Source organism: Engystomops pustulosus, chromosome 6, assembly GCF_040894005.1.
Source record: "Engystomops pustulosus chromosome 6, aEngPut4.maternal, whole genome shotgun sequence".
NCBI classification, from domain to species: domain Eukaryota; kingdom Metazoa; phylum Chordata; class Amphibia; order Anura; family Leptodactylidae; genus Engystomops; species Engystomops pustulosus.
The window spans coordinates 168,699,395-168,724,612 of record NC_092416.1 but is presented as its reverse complement, the minus strand read 5'-3'; the positions used below and the strand labels follow the sequence as shown (position 1 = coordinate 168,724,612).

General features: G+C 44.6%; 1 protein-coding gene across 1 annotated transcript in view; it reads right to left on the bottom strand.

Annotated features, from left to right (window-relative positions):
• Nucleotides 1-702: 702 nt before the first annotated feature.
• The window catches only part of NOTUM (notum, palmitoleoyl-protein carboxylesterase), a 32,412-nt gene continuing 7,896 nt past the window's right edge, over nt 703-25,218 (bottom strand). The window contains exons 2-12 of the mRNA XM_072112301.1: nt 16,844-17,168; nt 10,812-10,864; nt 7,190-7,285; nt 6,954-7,014; nt 6,779-6,837; nt 5,353-5,455; nt 5,065-5,256; nt 4,114-4,214; nt 3,000-3,147; nt 2,868-2,915; nt 703-1,441 (exon numbers count right to left, since the gene is read on the bottom strand). Of these exons, the coding sequence (XP_071968402.1) occupies nt 1,141-1,441; nt 2,868-2,915; nt 3,000-3,147; nt 4,114-4,214; nt 5,065-5,256; nt 5,353-5,455; nt 6,779-6,837; nt 6,954-7,014; nt 7,190-7,285; nt 10,812-10,864; nt 16,844-17,148 (1,467 nt within the window). The 5' untranslated portion in view covers nt 17,149-17,168 and the 3' untranslated portion in view covers nt 703-1,140. The remainder of the gene's footprint in view (nt 1,442-2,867; nt 2,916-2,999; nt 3,148-4,113; nt 4,215-5,064; nt 5,257-5,352; nt 5,456-6,778; nt 6,838-6,953; nt 7,015-7,189; nt 7,286-10,811; nt 10,865-16,843; nt 17,169-25,218) is intronic.

Below are 25,218 nucleotides of genomic sequence, written 5' to 3'. Positions count from 1 at the left end.
GGTGTATGCAGATCATAGGGTTGTATCCAGCTGCTGAACCATGGAAATCCAAGTCATGAAGCTTCAGAAAATATTTTTGGGGTTGGCCACGACTCCTTTGGATAAACCACACTATTATTAAGGTGTTAACGCCCCTTTTTGACAGGACACGCCCATTATTATAATGCACTTTGGTCCAAATTACATATAAAATGATTAAGAGCCCAGAAGATGGGGTAGAGACTTTTAGAAGGCAATACTTAAAGGAGAATTAAGTCCTTCCTGACCGACGTCCTAGGCCTCTCATAATTTCCCTACACTGTACTGATGAGATGCTATAACAGCGCTGTCTACAGTTGAGTATATATTCCTTTTGGAAAAGACTTATAATAATAATTCCTTTATTTATTGCTTTAGTTAGTATCACACGTCATATCTCAAGGCTTCTTGAAGGTCTTAAGGGAGTGGGAAACAAGTCTGGCATATTGCGTCATAAATCTTAGTGTGCAGATTAGGGTTGAAGGATTTATGATGCTTAAATTGTTAGAAATCAGAGGAGTTAATAGTGTGAAACAGCGGATTATGGACCTATGAGCCATTGAGTTCTAGGTTGCTCGATATCCTCCACATGAAAATTTAAAAGGACGCCACAGAAACGTATGATTTTTTTTTTCTTTTTTTAATGAGGGAATAGTTTCCATGATACAGGACATGCAGGTGCTATTTACACTGTACACGGGGCAGCTCTCCTGCCCGCATTCATAAATAGGATTTACAGACTCCAATAAATAACATGGCTCCCCCAGGAATGAGGTTTGTTTGCTTAGTTTTATAACAAAAAAATATATATATATATTTTACAAAAAAAAATCTAAAAAAAAAATCCTCTTCTATAGGTCTCAGACTAAGAAGTCACTATAGAGAAGGGCACAAGGGGTTTATTCTCCCCACATGGCAGCGGAGGTTGGACGTCTTATAAGACCACCCATTTATAGGAGGAGAGCGGCTCTGCCCTAGAGGTACCAAAGTCTCCCCAAATTGTGATCACCTGACAATGACCCTTGTAGCCCTCATAAATCCGTTCCTCATTTCATCATCGTCAGCCGTCTTACCCCATAAATATCAGGCCCCCACCCTGTGACACCAAGCCTGCCCCCCGAACTAGCTGCTCAGCACCCCCAGCAGCTTGCTGGGCTCCATGCCTTGTTGGCTCGCCATCTTCTGAACATCAAAGCCAAGGTGCATGAGAAACTGGACCACGCTCATCTCCTGCCCGGTGAAGTGGTCTCGGATGGAGGGGCACGTCGGGTTACATTGCGGCCATGGGCAACTGTCCATTAAGTGGAAGGGACATCCCTTTAGAGGGGTCTTGCTGTTCTTATTGGTTTCCTGTAGACTGCGGTCCCAACAATGCAGCGCGCGGGGCAGAGACGTCCCACGGACCTGCACTTCTGTCCAGTGACTGCGGAGTAAAGAGAAATGGGTCAATAGCGCTCACAGAATCATCAAACACTTTATTCTATGGAATTCTATCATCAGGAATCTACCGGTCAGGGCTGCCATCAGGGGGGGGGGGGGGGGGGGGGTTCGTGTGATTGTGTTCAGGGGGCCCCAAGGAGGAGAAGGGGCCCCAAGTCACAAAAAACCCTCTTCCCAGGGTGCAGGGAATTCACTGTGCACACAGGGCTGGATTATCATTCTGTGGGGAGTGGGGCCCCACAAAATTTGCCCAAAAACTTCCTAGTAGCGGTCCTGCTACCGGTCCCTGAACATAATGGTAACTAAAGTGCATTAAATGAGGGGTGGGCTGCTCAAACTCAATTCACAGTTTACATAATGTAAAATGTGGAGGAAATCAAGAGGATAGAAGGAGATTACCAAGGTATTTATGATACCCATTGGTCAGGTTTTGTATTTTGAAAGCATTTACCACCATCACCACTAGATGGCGACAACACTCTTCCCATAGTAATCAATGCAGGGTCCCTCCATAAATTACTATAGGTGTGTACCACCTGTTGGATTGAGATTGAGACAAAGTGATATTAAAAAAAATAAATGTAAAAATAAATAAATAAAATAAGTTTTATATATTAAAAAAAGGTCTAAAAAGTAAAAAAAAAAAAAACACAAACACAACACAAAAATCACCTAACCCTTAAAAAAAAAAACCAGTAAACAATATAATAAAAACTTTTTTTTTAAAAAAAAAGGAGAAAATTATATTAATACACAAACTCACAAAACTTTATGAACCCCTAGTGTCAACAAATAAAATCTACATGTCTTTTAGCAACAAAAAAAAAAGCCCCAATATAGCCACATTGACAAAACATTATAAAAATGTTGGCGTTCACGTGGTATTGCAAAAAGGTTGTTTTTCATTTCATTATGCAAAGGAAGGTAATTTTAAAAAAAAAAAAAATATTAAAATTTTTTTAATGCTTTGTGTGTATTGACCTATGTAATTTAGGTTCTACGATAAAGGGCGAAAAATGATTATTAGAAAAAAACGAGAGATTTACGTTCTACAATATACTGCACAGAAACAGTTAATAAAAGTTCAGCAGGAGGAAATATGAAACGCTTAATTGTGCTATTAAAAACAAAAAACAAGACCCCTTACAACTACAGTGAAAGAAAAAAAAAGGTTAAAGAAGGAATTTGGAGGGGGGGGGGGGGGAGTGGAAAATTGGCTTGAGCAATGACGTGGAAAACAGGTGTGGAGATAAGGGGTTAATAAGATATATTACAAAGTTTCTTGTTTTCACCCACGCTAATCACTCAATAAAGAAAAGAACTTTAAAACTTCTATAGCAGAAGGTTAGGAGGATAGACGTTTCCAGCAGGTGATGGGAGACCACGGAGAAGGATATCCGGAGACTTACTTCCTTGTGATGACTTCATGAGACAGACAAGCGGGAGCGAAGCTGGCCCTACAGGAAGGAAGAACATGGTCAGTGATGCAGAAGACCAGCGCCGTGCTCACAAGAGAAGTCAACCTCATTTGGGATATGTACCCTACATCCTTCAGGGTGCTGCGGAGTTCACGACCCAGGTTCTGGATGTAGTTCCACTGGTTTTCCTGTACCGGCTGCCCACTCAAATGGACATTGTCCACCGTCAACTGAGCTTCATCAAATAACCACTGAACCACGAATACAGGACCTGAAAGTAACGAGAGTCATGTCAAAAACAATGGGGGTCATTTACTAAGGGCCCGATTCGCGTTTTCCCGACGTGTTACCCGAATATTTCCGATTTGCGACGATTTCCCCTGAATCGCCCCGGGATTTTGGCGCACGTGATCGGATTGTGGCGCATCGGCGCTGTCATGCACGCGACGGATATCGGGGGGCGTGGCCGAACAAAAACCCGACGGATTCGGAAAAACCGTTGCATTTTTTTAAAAAAAATCTGTCGCAGAGCTTGCACTTACCTTCACTCGGCCCGGCTCGGTGAACTCCAGTGCGTTCCGATGCTTTTCAGCGCAGCAGCGCCACCTGGTGAACGGCGGAGGAACTACCTTAATGAATCCCGGCCGGACCCGAATCCAGCGCAGAGAAAGCGCCGCTGGATCGCGAATGGACCGGGTAAGTAAATCTGCCCCAATGTGCAAGTCACAAGGAGCCCAGAGGAAGAAGGGGAGGAGGAAGAAGCTACTGGACCCCAATACAAACTCTTTACATGGCCAACAACTATAATCTATAGTACAGCCCTCATCGTACGGGGAAAGGACACCACAAGTAAATCTGTCCATGGAGCTTCATTTTTTTAACTCTAAAAATAGGTAACATACATGTGAGAATGCTCAATCTCCAGCGACGCATGATAAAGTTGACAGAATTGCATTTCAAAGGCAGACGAAAATAGAAGCGGCCATGTCTGGTGTACAGATGTCAACCAGCTGGCGACACATGGCCTCCTAGGAGCCTCTCGGACACAATGCAGTCTGCCATACCCATGCCAAGGATCGAGGAGATAGAGGCTTTTATAGCTTGTAGATCCCTATGCAAAGAGCTATTAAAATTAATTCTGCCACCTTTTGGTGACAAATCTACAATCTCCCCTCACTTCTTTATGGATGAAGTATCAAGCCCTTCCCAAAATATTGGTCATTTTTGAGGCACCTACTTCTCAGCGTTGGGTAGATCTTGTAGCCAAAGAAGCAGTTCCATTCTTCCCCCTCCTTGAACTGTTGCTTACACCTCTCGGGAACGACTCCATTCCAGTACCTAATACAGAGAAAAGTTTGTGAGCAGAACTTCTATTTTAGGAACTTGGTTCCTGCTTTTATCATTCGATCCAAAACCTGCATGAAGATATTTTGGCAAATATCACGTAGGAGAACGTGTTATGAAAGGCGCTTCAATAAAAACCAATTCAGCACAGAGTTTCCAATGTATTTAGGTTGATATTTACTGATGGATGAAGCCATTTGGGCCTCGTCCACAAAGGGGCCAGAACCTCACATTAACCATGTGAAGTGTAATGTAGTGTAGACCTCAAATCCTTAATGGAACCAGAATTTATCCGTTAAAATATTCCCTTACTCCTTAAACTGGTTCCAAAGCTTCCTCGGGATGTCACCAAATCATTCCACTGTCCTTTTCAGCTTGGCACCAGTTCATTGGCCTGGATAAGGCTTCCTAGGTTCTTAGGGTCCACCAGATAAAATTTTAGCAAGGTCCCACCATTTATCATTCCTAGAAAACTAGAAAGCTCTAAATTGGGTTGTCTTCTGGTAGACCTTATAGAATTGGCCAAGGGATTCTCTGGTGGGCAAGTCCAACCCTGTAGGTCATCTCTAGCCCTCTCCATTGTTTCATTGTGTGAAACTAAATCAAACTGGTTTATGGACGAGTTAAACTTATATTTCTGTTTGTAATGTACATTAGGGTACGGTGAGCCCCGGAGACCGAATTCTGAGGTCATTGAATAAAAATCATTTGCACAATATCCATACAATTAAATATTTCTAACAAATATCGTTGGGGAGATTGGTCTATAGAGGTAACATCTGGGGATGGGTTCCCTTTAATTCATACATGCTAAGATCTCCTTCATGTGAAGGTGTCCCATTACCTGATTCCTCTCTGGATGGCCTCTGTAGGGGCACATGTGATGATATCTGTACAGTCAGTCCTTCTATACTGCTGATTATCCAGAAACCAGCCGGAATCTGATAGACCACGGACTTGGATCCCAGTATATCCCAGTTCCTCAAGTTGCTCAGCCACCAGGTCTACATTTAGAAGAACACCAGTTCCACCAGCGCTGTTAGAGGATAGAAGAGGATTATGATAAGAATTTCATCACCTGTCAAGTCTTTTGTTCCCCCCACAGACAATCCCAGACATCCATCCTTCTCACCTGCTTCCGGCTAAGAGGAGGACTTTAGCCGTGTCAAGTCCTTTCCCCAAAAGTTCCTTCACAACCTCCTGTATGATAAGCGAGCCCATGAATGCATAGTCACCTAAAATAAAGGACAATAGCATTTACCAAAACCTGACTCTGAAAGGAGGGTTGTCCAATTATGAGAAATCCCGAGAAGAGTCAAAACCCTAAAAGCATTCAGATGTTGTCCATATTCAGTCTCCCATCTATCAGTCCATGTTCTTTCTGAAAAAATGGTAGAACATTTCTGTAGAACCCATGACATTTCTGTCCCATGTTGACTTGTCCTGAACTTCCAGATCATGGAAAGGAAGAAGAAGTTCAGAAGGACTTTTCAACACCTCTATTATTATCGACTCTTTTGACACAATTTAATGTGTGCTGCTCTACAGATTCAAGTGTAGTTGGAATTTTCCCTCTAGATCCCAACACTTCCAAGCAATGAAAGCCATTATTTTTGAATCTCTATGGTCAGATGGATGGAGCCAGGCCATTTCTATTAAATGTGTGGTCCTGCACTAGAACAAAGAGCCTAATTGGTATTTTGGGTAACAAAACTACCCTACAATTATGCTAATTAAGTACTATACTATCAGATGGGTGGTCCAGGGCCAAGGCAGAAAGCCTGACTATCCATCAGATAGGATAGTCTCCAAAATAACAACATTGATTGCTTGGAAACACTAAGGCTATATTCACACTAACGTATGGAGGACGTATATATATGGCCGACGTATATACGGCCGATATACGTCCTCCATAGACGGCAATGGGCGCACGGCGTCACACGTGCGGCACCGTACCGCTCCGTACCCGGGAAAAAGATAGGACCTGTCCTGTCTTTACCCGTAGTACGGTGCCGTGCGCCATTACTTCCTATGGAGAGGGGCGGGGGTGAGCTGCGCTCACCTCCTCCTCCTCCTCTCCCCGTGCACTGCCGATGCCTGCTACGGTACGGTACGGGCAGGCAACGGTAGTGTGAATATAGCCTAGAGGGCTAGAGAAACAATTCCAGCTGCATTGGAATCAGTGGAACAATGGCTACTAAAGGAGTTAACCAAACATTTCAAGTTATCTTGTATCCACAGATTAAATTAGAACAGATTGGAGGGGTCCAACTGATCACGAGTATTGGACCACCAGCAATTCGAAGATTGGGGGTCCCATTCTCTCTAATGGGTGGAGCAGCCGGTCAGGATAGACGAGCTGGAGATAGACGGATGCCCTCCTAGGTTTTCCGTCAAACCCATACAATTGAAAAGAAGCAGCAGGGCGTAGACTTGTCACCCCACTAAACCCATTATTGAAAAAAGGGAGCCCCTTTCTCCAGATTATGAAAGGTCCATAATGGAAGGAACGAATCATTACTTTAACTCAAAATTACCCAAACTTGACTACATACTTTTGTCCGATTTGGGTGAAGCTCCACTCCATACGTCACTGGAACAGTATGGAATGAATCTGCAGAGGGAAAGATCAGCCTGGTGAGTACAGATCCGCACATAAACCCATGGTTCTAGCGGATAATAAACTCATATGAATGTATTCAGGTGGACGAGGATGCGGGTAATACTTACACCATGTTAGCATTCCACCAATGTGGATTCTCCTCGGGTTGAGTTGACATAATTCCTGAAGCTGAAACATGAAATGAAGCTTGACACAAACACATGACTGGCACACAAAGCTTACACGCGTGACTTTAGCATGACGGGCGTAGGTGACTACATTACAGAATGTGAGGAGTTACATGGAAGGAACAATGTAGGCTCAAGATGGATTGACATCCTGGTCACAATGTAGGGTCACTCACCTTTTTTGGTAGGGGGCCATCCTTTAGAGCTCATGAGTCTCCTCATGGTGTCATAGCGGAGATCGCAGTTCTCACGGCTTATGCAGTACCAACCACCTTTAAGGAAATCAAAAGGTTTGATGTGTTAAAAGATGTGTCAAAACTGAAGCCATGTTCTAGCTTTCCCGAGGTTCTATACATAGCAAAAGTTTGGATATACATCTTACCGACCCCCTACCACTCATCGTCAGAAGTGTGGTCAGAATATGGGACCATTAAAAGGTGCGATCACATATGTGCATTGTTCAAATTAGTTCCCTGTCCGGCATGGGATGAGATGTGCCGGAAGAAAACCCAATGCCCCAAACAAATCAAACTCTGCATCAGTTGTTGTTGATCCCGACCATATAGGATGCTACCACAAGGTCATCAGTTGTATCCAGAACTGCGATAAAACTGCACAACTGTCTGCCATATGTGAGCGCACTCTTCAGAGGTGGAATGGAGGAGACCACAAGATATTGGTAAAAGGGAGTATTACCTTTCATGTGATCATTCCAATATACTTTTTACGTTTGGTTTAGAACAAATTTTTCAGGGAAAAGGTTGAGGTTAGACCATCCGGACCCCCTATTCCCATGTGCCTTTAAAGTGTAACTAAACCTTTAAAGAAAATCTACTATCAAAATCTATCAAATGTGGTGCTGACACTTGTTAAAGGAAACCTACCATTTGCTTTTATGCATGGTGAACCAAACATACCTTGAGAATGCTGTAGCTACACTGATGCAGAAACATATCTTGTTTAAGCTCTGACGTGAGTGGTTTTGCTGAAAAATCAATTATAAAATTATGATAAATGAGGCTCAGTTGCTCTTGTGGCCGCCTCGGTGCTTCTCTACTTATCCTAGTTATGCACTGCACCAGAGAACGCTGTATTCACTGTGTTGTCCATGACAGGTAGAAGTAATCAATCGCTGCACCATCTCCCAGCTGCTGTGTATGAGTCATCCAGCTCAGGTTGGTTAGTCCTGTCTGGACCCAGCTTTCCCAAGCTTTCCCAAGGTCTTCAATTTTATAATTTGAGAAAAACCATTTGGATCAGGGATTCAACAAGATATGTTTCTGCATCAGTGTCGCTACAGCATTCTCAAGGAATGTTTGCTTCATAATGCATCAAATCAAATGGTAGGTTTCCTTTAAATAGCTGTGCAAGCAGTTTGCACTGAAAAGAATGTGTAAAGTCTGACAGAAAAGTGGGGCACATCCCTTAGTAAATGTGCCCTTGTGACTGGGGTAATCATCTTATATTTGTTATCTATGGCCTCCTTCATTCTAAAATTTCAATATTTACAATTAAGCCAATAAGGAAGCAGGGTAAGACAGTGTAACAGCCTGTGAAGGCAGATGCCAGAGGGGCTATGGTAGCCTGGATCTATGAGTAATGTTTATCCTGATGGATTTAAATGGTAGATTTACTTTAACAAAGTTGCAATGAATGAAAACTGCAGGTGATAATAATGAACGTTTACATTATTAAAGAAATCTGTTCCAGTGCCCTTCTTTTTCCTCGGCCTTTCTTCCGTATTTAAGCAGTTTGTGTAAATCAGATTTCTGTCCTGTATCCGCTGACAGCTGAGAGATAACGGAGACTTACAGTCCCGGATAAATTTCTTCCTTCTAGATGAATCATCACAGTAATTATTCTTTAGCTGTGAGAAGAATTATTAGCCTCCTTTATTTATATCTTAGGCTTTAGAAACACTGCTCACTACAGGAGAAAGAAGGAGTAGAAAAACGGCACAGAGAAGTCACTTTACTTAAAGCTATAAGCCACTAGTAGATGTCCATTGAAGGGGCTCTCCATGGTCAGCTGTGGTGCTGTTTTTTGGAAGAAAACAGTCATATTTTTTTCAACCCTTTAATCTACCACTGGTTTATAGCGGTATTCACCCTTAAAGGGCATCTACCACCAGGATGAAGGATTGTATGTAAATGAGCCTAAGGGGCTCCAGGCTCCACAGATGTTAATGGAGCCTGGAGCCCATCAGGCTCATTTGCATACAATCTTTTAACCTGGTGGTAGATGTCCGTTAACGCTTATAGGTAGCTCCCCAGAGCTCTTGCATTCTTGGATCTACCCAGCAGCATTAAGGGTGAATAAACTAGAGCTAGATTTCCTTTAAGTATGTTACAAAGTTTACTATTATGACCTGCTCATTTTTCCCCAAAAAAATAGCTACAAAAAGGTTTAGTTTTGCTTTAAATGGAACTGGCCACCAGATTTTATGAAATCTACTTTCTAAAATTCTCTCATGAAAAGAGTCAAGTTTAGAGGCTCCAGGCGGAGCGTCATTTCTGACACCCCCGTTTTCCGTTCTACACGACCTTTTCACAACAATGTCAATGACTAACTGTATCTCCGCTTCTAATTTTAGGCAAATCATTACTCACAAAGTCATTTTCACATGACTTTGGGGGAGATTTTATTTTTATGGGTAAACGGGTGAGATTTTACACAAAAAAAAAGCAAATTCTAGAAATACGATTTCGTACCCTACCAGAGAGGATGGTAGTTTAATGGGTTAAATTTGGTGACGTGTTCCCTTTTAAAGGGAACCTGTCACCAGGGACCTCATTTTCACTAAAGACAGGTTGTAAAAGCCCATGACACCTGCAGTGCACATCTGCCTTTCTGCCTTTTCTAAGCATTTGTATAACAATATAATTGTGTGTTATAACTTACCTTGCACCCTGACAGAATCCTGGGGTAGTCACATGGGCTGGACTTTGGTTTGGATACATTTCAAAAAACAACATGTGCCTTGTTTGTGTTACTCACTACTCAGAGCTTGGCCCCCACCTTTGTGCTCCTGTATAGCTCCACCTCCTGCTCCTTCTCAGAGGTCACAGCCTGGTCAGCCTGACATCAGTGGGAGAGGGAGGAGCTGTACAGGAGCACAAAGATGGAGGCAGCCTGCAGTGTAGACAAGTCACATGTTTTTTGAAATGCATCCAAACCAAAGCCCAACCCCTGGGACTACCCCAGGATTTTGTCAGGATGCAGGGTAAGTTATAACACACAATTATATTGTAATGCAAATGCTTAGAAAAGGCAGAGAGGCATCTTGGCACTGCAGGTGTCATGGGCTTTTACAATATGTCTTTAGTGAAAATTACGTCCCTGGAGACAGGTTCTCTTTAAGGTCATTTACCACCAGGATAAAGGACTGTATGCAAATGAGCCTGAGTGGCTCCAGAGGTGTTAATGGAGCCTGGAGCCCATCAGGCTCATTTGCATACAGTCTTGCATGCTGGTGGTAGATGTCCTTGAAGCATTTTATAGAGGGAAGTTCTAGGATTAGTGGTTCTTTAAGGATTAGCGATTAGTGGCTTTCATGCAAATATGACTTAATTGTCAAACACAATTACACTCAGTATCACGAGCCGCTTCCAAGTGAGGTCATAACCTTTGACTCTGGGTTCCCCTCACATGTCACTCTCATTCATTCAATGTGTTTTGGAAGCGAATTAAGTTCTTACAACTCCGCACCGCAAGCTCTGTTTATTTTCTCTCGCTTAGCTTGGGCAGGGTTCCCAAAATCTTCAGTAACGAGGAAAAAAGATAAAAGTAAAGTTTTACCTTCTAAGAAGACGAGCCACCGCCGGCTGCCTTTGGACTCTTTTAGGTAGTAACTAGAAGGTAAACATAAGATGGAGTCTTAGTCGGTGGTGGAATCACCAAGGAGGTGATGGACAGTTATCAAAGGAAGGAGAAGGCACCATGGAACATACACTTTACTTTGAAGAACTTGTGTATAAGGATATCAGACAGAGACATGGAGAGGTCCTATGCGCACCACACACACAGCTCATATTTACATAGTTTGGGCTTTTCCGGGCAAATAAAAGGATGTGTACAGAATATACAATATACACATATCACACAGGATTATTTTAAGTAGGAGACATTTCAATGAACATACGAAACAAAGTCTTAAAGTAAACTGTGAGGACAACTGGAGCCTTCAAGATGTTTGTAGACCACATGAAAAGCCTTCTCCGTAAATACATAAACATTACAAAATACCAGAACATTAGATGGGCTCCAGGTTCTTAAGGACCAAAGTGATGGAAGGTGCTTCGGGATAAGGTCTAATAATTCCATCTCCATGTACTTACATCCATGGAAAGATCTCTTTCATAAAGGGCAGGAGATGGCTTGATCTTTCGAGACAAACCAGCTCTATCCAGAAAGTGAGGACACCATGTCTAGGGTCACCTACAGAGATAGTTTTCTCTATAAATATATTTCTATTGATGCTATTGACGTTGAATTCTCAGCAGATGTCAGGAACAACCCATTAGCCTCATTCATTGCTCAGGTGTGAAAGCCCTGGCCGATGCGGCAAACCAACTAAGACTACAGCAGAAATTTCCACCAGGTCAGACATGGTCTTAGATCCAACCTGGTGGAGATTGCGTAGATATAGGCAGGGCCGGATTAAGGGTGGTGGGGGCCCCTGGGCACAAACTGGTGGGGCCCTTCCAACAATGCTTGTGGAAGTATATAGCCAGCCAGCTCCTGTAGTATATAGCCAGCCCCTGTAGAATAAAGTCACCAGACCCCTGTAGTATACAGCCACCAGCCCACTGTAGTATATAGCCTGCTCAGCCCCTGTAGTAATCAGCCACCAACCCACTGTAGAATACAGCCACAAGACCCCAGTAATATATAGCCAGCCAGCCCCCTGTAGTATACAGCCACCAGCACCCTGCATCGGCGATCTCCCCCAGCGATGGCAGCTGTGTCTCACTGAAACTGGTGGGGGCCCCTTTAAAAGTGAAAGTGGTGGGGGCCTCGAGCCCTGGGAGCCCCTCCTTTAATCCGGCCCTGGATATAGGTGTCGGAGCGCTGGTGAAGGGGACTTTAAGACTGGCGTTTTATACACCTATATCTACGAAGAGGCCCCAGCCGCAATATCCACCAGGTTGACCACTTCTGACCTGGTGTATTATGGCAACCTAAGAACTCAATCTTGGTCTCTGTATCTGACCAGACTAAATTGTCCCATTATTTCACAGACTTGTCCAGGTAGCGTTGAGCTAACTGTAAATGGGCTAAAAATGTTTCTGTTCAGCAATGGAGTCTTGAGGTGGTGATGTACAGGTCATGGACATTGATTACTTTGAATTCTTTGAAAACAATTCAACCTGCAAATTCCAGCTTTCTACAGCTCTCCACAGATGGTCCTTAGATTTCAGACAAATCTTCTGATAATTCTTTTCGCTCCTCTGAAATCTTGCGGGGAGCACCTCGTTGGAGCTGGTTTACAATGTAATGATATTCTTTCCACTTCTGGATTATGTCCCACTCAGTGCTCACTTGAGTAATTTAGAAATTCTACTGTAACCAATGCCAACGGTAAGGTCGCCAAGGCCTTGAGACAGCTCACTGGTTGTATACATCATGAGAAGTTCGTGGCACCTTGACACCTTTTTATATCTATCTTATTATTCACCTAATGCAGAGATTTCTTCTAATTACTGATAGATTTCTGCTGGTGTCATGACTTTCCATGGCATTTTGCAACTCCCTTTCCTTACGTGTTCAATACTTTTTCCCAGTGTCATTTCTCTTGTATTGGATTGGTTGTTACCAACATCTGGTAAAAATGTAATGTTAATAGCACCTGGTCAGGCCCCACATGAAATATTGTGGGCACTAGTATGTAAAAAGGACATAGTAGAACTGGAACAAGTGCAGAGGAGAGCAACCAAGATTATTAGGGGAATGGAGGGACTAGAATATAGGAACAGAATAGGTGGTTCCACCATCACCATAGACAGGGGGCATCCTATACACCTAGAGGAGAGGAGGTTCTACCATCACCACAGACAGGGGGCATCCTATACACCTAGAGGAAAGGAGGTTCTACCATCACCATAGACAGGGGGCATCCTATACACCTAGAGGAGAGGAGGTTCTACCATCACCATAGACAGGGGGCATCCTCTACACCTAGAGGAGAGGAGGTTCTACCATCACCATAGACAGGGGGCATCCTCTACACCTAGAGGAGAGGTGGTTCTACCATCACCATAGACAGGGGCCATCCTCTACACCTAAAGGAAAGAAGGTTCTACCATCACCATAGACAGGGGGCATCCTCTACACCTAGAGGAGAGGAGGTTCTACCATCACCATAGACAGGGGGCATCATCTACACCTAGAGGAAAGGAGGTTCTACCATCACCATAGACAGGGGGCATCCTATACACCTAGAGGAAAGGAGGTTCTACCATCACCATAGACAGGGGGCATCCTCTACACCTAGAGGAGAAGAGGTTCTACCATCACCATAGACAGGGGGCATCCTCTACACCTAGAGAAGAGGGGGTTCTACCATCACCATAGACAGGAGGCATCCACTACGCCTAGAGGAGAGGAGGTTCTAGAGGGGAGGCAGTTCTATCATCACCATAGACAGGGGTCATCCTCTACACCTAGAGGAGAGGTGGTTCTACCATCACCATAGACAGGGAGTATCCTCTACACCTAGAGGGGAGGAGGTTCTACCATCACCATAGACAGGGGGCATCCTCTACACCTAGAGGAGAGGTGGTTCTACCATCACCATAGACAGGGAGTATCCTCTACACCTAGAGGGGAGGAGGTTCTACCATCACCATAGACAGGGGGCATCCTCTACACCTGGAGGAGAGGAGGTTCTACCATCACTATAGACAGGGGGCATCCTCTACACCTAGAGGAGAGGAGGTTCTACCATCACCATAGACAGGGGGCATCCTCTACACCTAGAGGAGAGGAGGTTCTAGAGGGGAGGCAGTTCTATCATCACCATAGACAGGGGGCATCCTCTACACCTGGAGGAGAGGAGGTTCTACCATCACCATAGACAGGGGGCATCCTCTACACCTGGAGGAGAGGAGGTTCTACCATCACTATAGACAGGGGGCATCCTCTACACCTAGAGGAGAGGAGGGTCTAGAGGGGAGGCAGTTCTATCATCCCCATAGACAGGAGGCATCCTCTACACCTAGAGGAGAGGTGGTTCTACCATCCCCATAGACAGGGAGTATCCTCTACACCTAGAGGGGAGGAGGTTCTACCATCACCATAGACAGGGGGCATCCTCTACACCTGGAGGAGAGGAGGTTCTACCATCACTATAGACAGGGGCATCCTCTACACCTGGAGGAGAGGAGGTTCTACCATCACTATAGACAGGGGCCATCCTCTACACCTAGAGGAGAAGTGGATCTACCATCACCATAGACAGGGGCCATCCTCTACACCTGGAGGAGAGGAGGTCCTACCATCACCATAGACATGGAGCATCCTCTACACCTAGAGGAGAGGAGGTCCTACCATCACCATAGACATGGAGCATCCTCTACACCTAGAGTAGAGGTGGTTCTACCATCACCATAGACAGGGGGCATCCTCTACACCTAGAGGAGAGGAGGTCCTACCATCACCATAGACAGGGGGCATCCTCTACACCTAGAGGAGAGGAGGTTCTAGCATCACCATAGACAGGGGGCATCCTCTACACCTAGAGCAGAGGAGGTTCTACCATCACCATAGACAGGGGGCATCCTCTACACCTAGAGGGGAGGAGGTTCTACCATCACCATAGACAGGGGGCATCCTCTACACCTAGAGGAGAGGTGGTTCTACCATCACCATAGACAGGGAGTATCCTCTACACCTAGAGGGGAGGAGGTTCTACCATCACCATAGACAGGGGGCATCCTCTACACCTGGAGGAGAGGAGGTTCTACCATCACTATAGACAGGGGGCATCCTCTACACCTAGAGGAGAGGAGGTTCTACCATCACCATAGACAGGGGGCATCCTCTACACCTAGAGGAGAGGAGGTTCTAGAGGGGAGGCAGTTCTATCATCACCATAGACAGGGGGCATCCTCTACACCTGGAGGAGAGGAGGTTCTACCATCACCATAGACAGGGGGCATCCTCTACACCTGGAGGAGAGGAGGTTCTACCATCACTATAGACAGGGGGCATCCTCTACACCTAGAGGAGAGGAGGGTCTAGAGGGGAGGCAGTTCTATCATCCCCATAGACAGGAGGCATCCTCTACACCTAGAGGAGAGGTGGTTCTACCATCCCCATAGACAGGGAGTATCCTCTACACCTAGAGGGGAGGAGGTTCTACCATCACCATAGACAGGGGGCATCCTCTACACCTGGAGGAGAGGAGGTTCTACCATCACTATAGACAGGGGCATCCTCTACACCTGGAGGAGAGGAGGTTCTACCATCACTATAGACAGGGGCCATCCTCTACACCTAGAGGAGAAGTGGATCTACCATCACCATAGACAGGGGCCATCCTCTACACCTGGAGGAGAGGAGGTCCTACCATCACCATAGACATGGAGCATCCTCTACACCTAGAGGAGAGGAGGTCCTACCATCACCATAGACATGGAGCATCCTCTACACCTAGAGTAGAGGTGGTTCTACCATCACCATAGACAGGGGGCATCCTCTACACCTAGAGGAGAGGAGGTCCTACCATCACCATAGACAGGGGGCATCCTCTACACCTAGAGGAGAGGAGGTTCTAGCATCACCATAGACAGGGGGCATCCTCTACACCTAGAGCAGAGGAGGTTCTACCATCACCATAGACAGGGGGCATCCTCTACACCTAGAGGAGAGGAGGTTCTACCATCACCATAGACAGGGGGCATCCTCTACACCTAGAGGAGAGGAGGTTCTACCATCACTATCGACAGAGAGTATCCTCTAAACCTAGAGGAGAGGAGGTTCTACCATCACCATAGACAGGAGGCATCCTCTACACCTAGAGGAGAGGAGGTTCTACCATCACCATAGACAGGGGGCATCCTCTACACCTAGAGGAGAGGAGGTTCTACCATCACTATCGACAGAGAGTATCCTCTAAACCTAGAGGAGAGGAGGTTCTACCATCACCATAGACAGGAGGCATCCTCTACACCTAGAGGAGAGGAGGTTCTACCATCACCATAGACAGGGGGCATCCTCTATACCTAGAGGAGAGGAGGTCCTACCATCACGATAGACATGGAGCATCCTCTACACCTAGAGGAGAGGTGGTTCTACCATCTCCATAGAAAGGGATTCTTTACTGTAAGAGCAGTAAGACCATGTACATGTTCAACAGAGACCTTGAGAACAAAAATATCACATATTATGGGAGCAAAACATTTGTTTAATGTTATAGGTTGGACCCCATCTTTTTTCAACCTTATATACCATCATATTTAATTTCATGGGGAATGGAATTGGGCCACTGGACATAGGTGAGCTCTACTATTTCAAGAACCCAAAATGTCATCTTGAAGGAACATAGACACTGATTTAGAGAACCTTCTTAATAAAATGGGGCTGTCCAAAGGCCCCTAGAAACAGAGACACTATAAACAAAATGGAGAGCACCAGGTATATTTCTGGGAGGTGGCTACGTTAAATTTCACCAATGATACATCTGCGTACAGGTTTTTTTTAGTATTGCGGCATAGCTACTGCAATACGGCAGAAATCAGAATCTCTGGTAAGGCAAGTAGATTCCAGGCAATAGATTTCCTATAAAAATGTTCACATATATTTTCCATGCATTCTCCGCAGACACTTACCCAGCTGGACTCCCATCATTACAGGTGATGGAGTGGTTGCTCAAAAGGTGCAATTTCATCTCCTCGTCTAATCGTTGTGCAGAGCACGGGTACAAAGACTGTGCCAGGTTCTTAATCTGAGTCATAAAATTGTCCATATTTCCCTCTACAGCGGTGAAATCCAATGGGAAGCTCTCGCCACCACCTTCCGTTCGCTCCCGGCTGCTGGGTACAAGTTGCTGTCCGCGTCTTCTCCAGCTTTTCCTACTCCCTGCGGGAATGACGCTGAGAAGGAGCAGAAGAGTCACACAGATGCCTCCGGCCATGCCAGGCACTATGTGCCGCCCTGGAAGACAGAGACAATACTCATTTATTGTATTTTGACATCAATTGGGTTGTCAACATCTTCGACCCTCATGCACACCAAAATGTGGGTCCCATTGATCCTAATGCATGGAGTCAGAGATCAAGTTCTCTCAATTTTCATGACTCCATTATTGGTGACAGTTTTATGGAGAATGAAAGGAGCGGCAGGAGGCTCCACCCAGTTCTTGTGATTGGCTGGGTTTGTAGCAGTTGGACCTCCAACAATTAGTATCGGATGTTGAAGAAGCCTGGATCAAGTATGTGTGAATAAGCATCAAGCGTGTTAAATTTTAACATGTCAAATTTTTGGTTCTACTCTGATCCTCAAATCCAATGTTGTCCTACTGTGTCGCCTTACAGAGTGCAATGACCTATCTGTACAATACAGGGGTGCTGTAGGTTCCACGACATGAGGGACACCTTTCGAAAACAAACATGGTCGGCTCTTGGTTGCGTCAAAAACTGTAAGGTGTCCATGTAGGACTACCTACCCATAAGGAGCCCAGGACTCTGATGAGGTTGAGGAGATCCTGGCAGCTATACAATGGATTATCCAAGGAATATTAGATATTATCACACAACATTAGACGTAGGGGCAAAGCTCACCAAGTCATAGAATTTAGTAAAAACTAAAAAATTCAGAATGATTTCCCCCGAGCGCAGCTGCGTTATTCATCATGATACTCAGGTTACTTACAGAATACTCGAGTTATGAGTTCAGAGCTGCCGCTTACATAAGGATGGATTTTGCAGAAGGTTAGACTTGAGCGAGCGTCACGATTACTGCGTAAAGGACTATATAAATTTTTTAAGACAGACGTTCGCCGAGACAGTTTCCGAGTTTTTGAACTTTTGTTCAGAAATGGAATTTTGTTATTCGCTTTATACATATTGACAGACGGCTCCATCAGAAAGTGCCACCATACGAAAGGGAACCTAGAATAAGGTCCTCCTGAAACCGGATCATTGCCCTACAACCCCCACCGACCTCCATGATGCTCCTGTATAACATCATTATGATATGTTTTATCGTGGAATCAAGTCAACTATTTCACAGTTGTTTCAGGACAACTCCAGTCCAGTTAAATCAATAGAGATAGATAGATAGATAGATAGACATGGATAGATAGGACAGACAGAGATTAAAAGGAACCTGTCACTAGGTTTAACATTAAACTACTATCCCCCTCCACTAGGGCATGAAATGTCCTTTCTAGAATTACCTCTTTTATGTGAAAGAACCCCCGTTTGCCTATAAAAAAAAAATCTCCCCCAAAGTCGGGCAAATATGACTCTTCTCATCCCATTTTCACGTGAAATGAGTCAAGTTTAGTGGTTGCGGGGGTGGGGAGGGACACTGGAGAAGCCCCCCCCATCTTCTGTTCTATAGCACCTAGAAACATGATACTTTTGTCATATTAAAAATAGAGATCTCATCTTTCAGGTGACATCAGAAGCAGAGACACAGACAGCTAAATACAAGGCTGGAAATCAGGGCCGGCTCCAGGTTTCAGTGGGCCCCTGGGCGAAAGAGCCTCAGTGGGCCCCTTAACAGTGAACTCATGTGGCGGAAGCTGCAGCCTCTATTAATTATTACTAATAATTAATTGTCCCACCCGAGGCTGCAGCCTCTATTAATTATCATGCAGCCCCCATGTATTAATGTAGAACCTCCTCGGTCCTCGGGCAGTAAAAAAAATAATAAACTGTAAACTAACATTGAGAATGCAGGTCCAGCGATGATCGATCCGTCCGTTCTCCACTCTTCTGCCACGATCTTCACTGACTTCAGCGCAGCGTCCAGCAGGGACGCATGCGCAGTGAAGTCATCACGCTGAGCGCTCAGGCTCAGATACGCGCTGACGCCGATTTCTTCCACGATGATCCGCGCTGGCGCCACCCCCTGTCAAGCCGTGTCAGATCGTCGCACATAGTAAGATTGGGGCAGCGTAGGTTTCAATTACATTAGCGATGGCATCCTTGTCGCTGATTTAATTGAAAGATATACTGCCGCGGTTTGATCCATGGCCATGGTGGGCCCCTGTGGAGCTCTGGGGCCCCGGCACTTGCCCGGGTCAGCCGGGTGCTGACGCCGGCTCTGCTGAAAATGCAAGATGCAGACCCTGTTTCCGTCTATTTTTTAAGTTTCCGAATGTCCAGATCTGTAGCACAGAACCAGGAACCTGATTTGATCTTTAATATGACACAAAAAGCATGTACTAGGTACCAAAGACAATCCAACTACAACCACTGAACCGGACTTATCTCATGTGAAAAATGAGGTGAGAAGATCCGTATTTGCCTGAATTTGGGAAGATTTTTTTTATAGGTAAAAAGGTGAGATTTCACATAAAAGAGGTAGTTCTAGAAAACATATTTCAGCCCTTACCTAGCAGTTTGGTGAGGTGAAACCTGGTGACAGGTTCCCTTTAAGCCCTATGGACCTCATAGCTGTTGGCTCCACAATCTACTAGTTATCAAATGGTCTGGTACCATCCATCCAAGTTTTACACTATACAGATTCACCTGAAGGGCTTCTCATGCAATACATTTTCTCTGTAGCATCTCCCATCTTTCTCCACAACCCCTTTACAGGACCCAGCAGGAAACACAAATTACACAAATGTCACCTGAATACCAACAAGACCCAGTGGTGGTCAGTGGGACTTATTCTAAGCAACATAACAAGAACCTAAAGTCTAGTGACACCTGGAAGCCGGGATCATCAAACGTAGTTGGTGCCAACTTTTCTGGGTTTTGGGGTTCGAGTCCGGATATGTTTACCAGGCAGATTTTAATGTAGAAAAATCCATGTGAAAAACCGACACTTTCTTCACAAGAGGATTTCTTGGAGTGGAAAGTCCCATCGATTAAGATGAGGATATCATCCTTGGAAGAACCTGGTGCAAGAACTGGTTAAAAAATTTTATTTACAGTTTCTTTTGCATGAGAGCAGCCACTTAGTGGTCTGTCTTCTAGTTAGTGTTTCGGGCTCTTTGCAGGCACCTATTGTGGCACGGCCCTCAAAAAGAAGTGTAGCCTAGACATAGTCATGACAATTTGTGTAAAGTAAGCAGGCAAAAGTGGTTGCATTATTGGTCTACCTGCAACTCTGACCATACAAAGTTGCTCAGTGTTGTCCCTGGAGATCTGTGTAACCATACCTTGGTGTGGGTTAGTAGCAGCAGGACTGTGGGCGCTGGGGTGCACTCCTATGTGACTAAGAGTAGTAGAAGGATTCAGGTTCTGCTTGGATAGAACAGCAGATGGGAAGGGCAGTGCTGAGATCAAAGAACAGAGAATGCTCCACTAGTGTCCAGCTAAAAACCTGGAATATAAATGCATTTTTCACAGTCCTGCTTCTACTAACGACATACAGTTACACAGATTTTCAATATCCAACACGGTCTGTAGCTTTGTAGGTTCAAAACAAAGGTCAGCTGACCTTTAAGAGGTACTTATAACAAGGGATTACCTTTAGAGGTCCAAAAGTTACCATCTAGTAACATCTTCAGACCAAGTCCAAGTTAAAGGGGTTCTCTGGGCGTTTAAAATGTTATTCACCACTGGGTTAGAAAAAGGATAAAAATTCGTAAACTACCTTTCTTTGGTGCCCACATTCACCCGTGGCGCCACCTGTCACTGCTGAATTCTGTTTACTTACCATACCGACCACAGCCACACGCAGGCGCTACAATATCAGCAATGAGAGACCATCAAGCCTAATAAAAAAAAACATTTTAAAAGCCTGGACAACCCCTTTAAATTTAAACAAGGTCTAAAGATGTGCAAGTCTGCCCCATTATGCACACTTTCCGATATAACCAACATGGTGGAAACAAGATCTGTAAATGATACAAAGGCTTTTTCGGGTCGTATAGTCCAGGGACAGCATTAACTTTAGAAATGCAACTACGTGAGGACTGAAGTTCTGGATTTGGTCATGTCGTGTCGTTCACAGACAGTTCCAAGAGAGAAGCGATTAAGTTGATACATAGACGGGAAAACACTACAACGTAGACGTTTGAAGTCTGTGCCAAGGTTTTAAACTTGAAAGCGAGAGAGCGGTGGGGGAATACAGCGCAGTCATTTGTGTGTATTCATCTTCTTTATGGAGCGGAGACAGCAATTTCAAGCACCATGATGAAAATCACCGGTACCCAGGGTCCTGATGGATTACATGCAGGTCACTAAACATCTCTCTTATTAGGATTTCACAGTACTACTCTTTGTGAGGCTTTAAAACCGGCCCATCCCCATCCAAATCACCTCACTATTCAACAGTGTGGACCCAGGCGAAGGTAAAAACCCCAGGAGGTAGAAGCAAATTGTCAGCATCCTGCTCAACATCAAATATGGCAATGAGATCAAATCCCTGGATCATCAACCCATCTCCAGAAACTTAGTAATTATAGATTGTCCATTGAGACCCTTCCATTGTCTTACATTCATAAATCCACTTCTATGTTGGTGTAGAAACCTTCTTAGGAGGCCAAGTCATTACCTTGAACTCGTGTTCCTCAAACCGTTCCTGATCACTTTTTGCCTTGTGGTAGGTTATCATTCTCCTGAAAGAAGCCACCACCATTTGTAAATTCTGCCGTGAAGAGGAAGGGGTACCCCGACCCACACTCCGACGTCTTCCATAACATTGTACAGACAAAGAGATCTTCACATGAATGTGAGGAACCAAAAGGTTTGGTTGAACACATTAGGGGTCATTTACTAAGGGCCCGATTCACGTTTTCCCGACGTGTTACCCAAATATTTCCGATTTGCGCCGATTTCCCCTGAATTGCCCCGGGATTTTGGCGCACGCGATCGGATTGTGGCGCATCGGCGCTAGCATGCACGCGACGGTAATCGGGGGTGTGGCCGAACGAAAACCCGACAGATTCGGAAAAAACGCCGCATTTAAAAAAAAAAAAAGTGTTGCGGAGCTTGCACTTACCTTCACTAGGAATAGGCCGGTGAACTTCAGTGCATTCCGATGCTCTTCAGCGCAGCAGCGCCACCTGGTGGACGTCGGAGGAACTACCTTAATAAATCCCGTCTGGACCCGAATCCACCGCACAGAACGCGCCGCTGGATCGCAAATGGACCGGGTAAGTAAATCTGCCCCATTGCCTCCGTCAGCTTGTTTACCAACTTGTGTCCCTTTTCCAAGTAAACAGTAGACACCAGGCCATACATATGATGTAAGAGACGAGACCACCTTCTCATGCGCCAACTGCAGGTACTTAAGACAACGGACAGGACACATGGACACTCTGATTTGTTTGTGACTAAACAGAACCATATCCATAAAGATGTCCTACCACTTTTTGATCATAGTTCCAAGTAATTTGTGCTCCATTCGTTTATAAGTGGGGTCAGACTAGACAATCTAGACTATACTCACATGCTCATGGTTCACCCATAATCCATTCTTGGTAGGAACTAACCACTACATACCAGTACCACCCCCTTAAAGGAAACCTACCACTTGTAGTGGCAGGTTTCCGATGGAAATACCGGGCACCAGCTCAGGGTGAGCTGGTGCCGGAGCTTATTTTAGTTAGTGTTTTAAACCGCGGTATTGCGGTTTAAAACACTTTTTAAACTTTATAGCCGGCGCAGGCAGGTACGCGCTCGGCGCTTACCATGCGCACGGCTCTCATTCACTTCCTATGTAGCCGCGTGCACGGTAAGCGCCGAGCGCGTACCTGCCTGCGCCGGCTATGAAGTTTAAAAAGTGTTTTAAACCGCGATACCGCGGTTTAAAACACTAACTAAAATAAGCTCCGGCACCAGCTCACCCTGAGCTGGTGCCCGGTATTGCCATCGGAAACCTGCCACTACAAGTGGTAGGTTTCCTTTAACATCTACTACTTTGGCGGAACTCTGACCCAATCATGAAGTCATTGCATATTGTCCCTGGGCAGAGTTCAGCTTCTTACATAGAATGGATGCATTTTTTGGATCTGTAATATAGTCACAAACCCAAAGCCCATCCCATCAAGATGGACTTCCAGATGCCTAATTGTCAATACCAGGGTGGTAGGGACTGACTTTCAGGCTTTAAGCATAGATGAAACATGATTAATCTAGAAGAACATCTCTGTTCTCAGTCTATGGAAGCTGCTTGTGAAACCATCTATATAGCTCTGGTTATGAAACCAGCAAACATCACCATGTTCACCCCTACGAGACCGTCACCCCACAATAAGGTTGTACGTTTCTACTGTACTTATGCCATATAACATTCTGCAAACACTTCATTGTACTGAGTGAACAGCTGGTATCACAATGACTTCAGAAGAAGAAGAAAGTTCTTTTCGGAAGGTCTCACAATGGACAGATCAGTGGGATCCTGGGAGTCAATACCTCTGTAACGTCAATCCACTTTCTCCTATTCATTGTAGCCGGTATCTAGAACGGGCTTTTGTTATGTTCTGGTCTTTTGTAACAATCAATTAGATCTCAAAGGGAGGGACAGTAAATCTCTCATTGACCATCAACCATCATTCTGATACTCAAAAACTCTTTTTAAAGGAGAGGAGGTCGCTTCAACATCCATAGAGCAGACAAAGAACATATCAGGGGAAAGGTCCATTTGTGTCATAGTCTTCAAGCACTTCTATACAGCAAGGTTCACTACTGTGCCCTGAAAAGTTGTCACATCCTTGAGGCCACACGGGAGGAAGCTCTACCAGGGTTAGGAGAAGTCACAATTCCCCAGTCTAAATGAAAAGCTTTATCCTCAACACATAAAGCCTTTATTTATCCTCATAAATAATACATGTGAATGTCCTGGCATTAGAAGGACCTTGTGTCTGTCCATGCTGGAAAAGTTTTTATTGTCTGTAGTTAAAAGTTATTGTATGTAGTTACAAAATTGTCTGATATCTATTCTAACATATAATATATAAAGTGTGTTTGATAGAAATGACAAATAATTAAATAGTAAAGTGCCCTGAAATGCTCAAAAAGCATAGCAAGGTGCATGTCCACCAAATGATGTGAGTGCTGGTGGACACACATGCTCAATCACTCCCTTCACAGCACAGTTTCTAGATAGCAATTTTTATAAACCGCAGAGCAGCCAATAGAAAATACTTCCTGCCCTGCTTGTCAGGGAAGGAGCGAAGCCACTGTAGTAGATGGCAGCTTAACCAAAAATAAACTTCTTCTGATGAGAAATTACGTATGAGGAACGAGGGGGAAGAGGATGAAAAAGGAGCTATAGACAGGAGGTCAGGACTTTTGAAAACAAAACTAATAATAATATGAAAATAATTGAGGAAATACCGTAAACCTATTTAATGTATCAGTTCCCCAATAAGGCAAAGAGAATGAGGTTTTCCAAAATGGATAAACACCTTAACGAAGCCATTTTGTCCATAGCCATAGAGTTTGAGGCCTAAACTAAATTTTCAAAATTAGGAATTCTCAATATGCTACGATCTGTACTACATTCATTCTTCGTGATATACAGGTCAGGTTTGGGTTCCCGAGTTCAGTCGACTTTGAACAAAAGCTTGATTTAGGAACCTGAACTTGGGAGTCGATTCGCTCCTAACCATATACTGCAAGGCTACAGTATTGCAGTATATAATGAACTCGCTAAAGATCTGTAGTCTCGTTGTATAGGATTTGACAGAATGCACCATTTTATTTATTGACCACCTATCCTTGGGATAGGTTAACAGTATCAGATCTGAAGGGCAGATTGGTGATCACGGGGCTCAGTGTGGACACCTAGGACTTTGGATCACATGATCACATGATCTGTTTCAACTCAGTTGTAAGTGAAAGGAGCTGAATATCAAATATGCAGTCTGTGGAGAGGGACACCTATCACCCCTACCTATCTGTTACTGACCACATAGTCCTTAAAAGGACTACTTATGGAAGTAGATTCAGAGGTAGAATTACCTCCCCAGGCCATTACCATCCCTAATATTTTATTATAGTTGTTCAATTTGATTATAAACTTTATTTTGTAGTATGCAGATTACCTGCAGAGGCTACTGTGGATATGAAGTAGC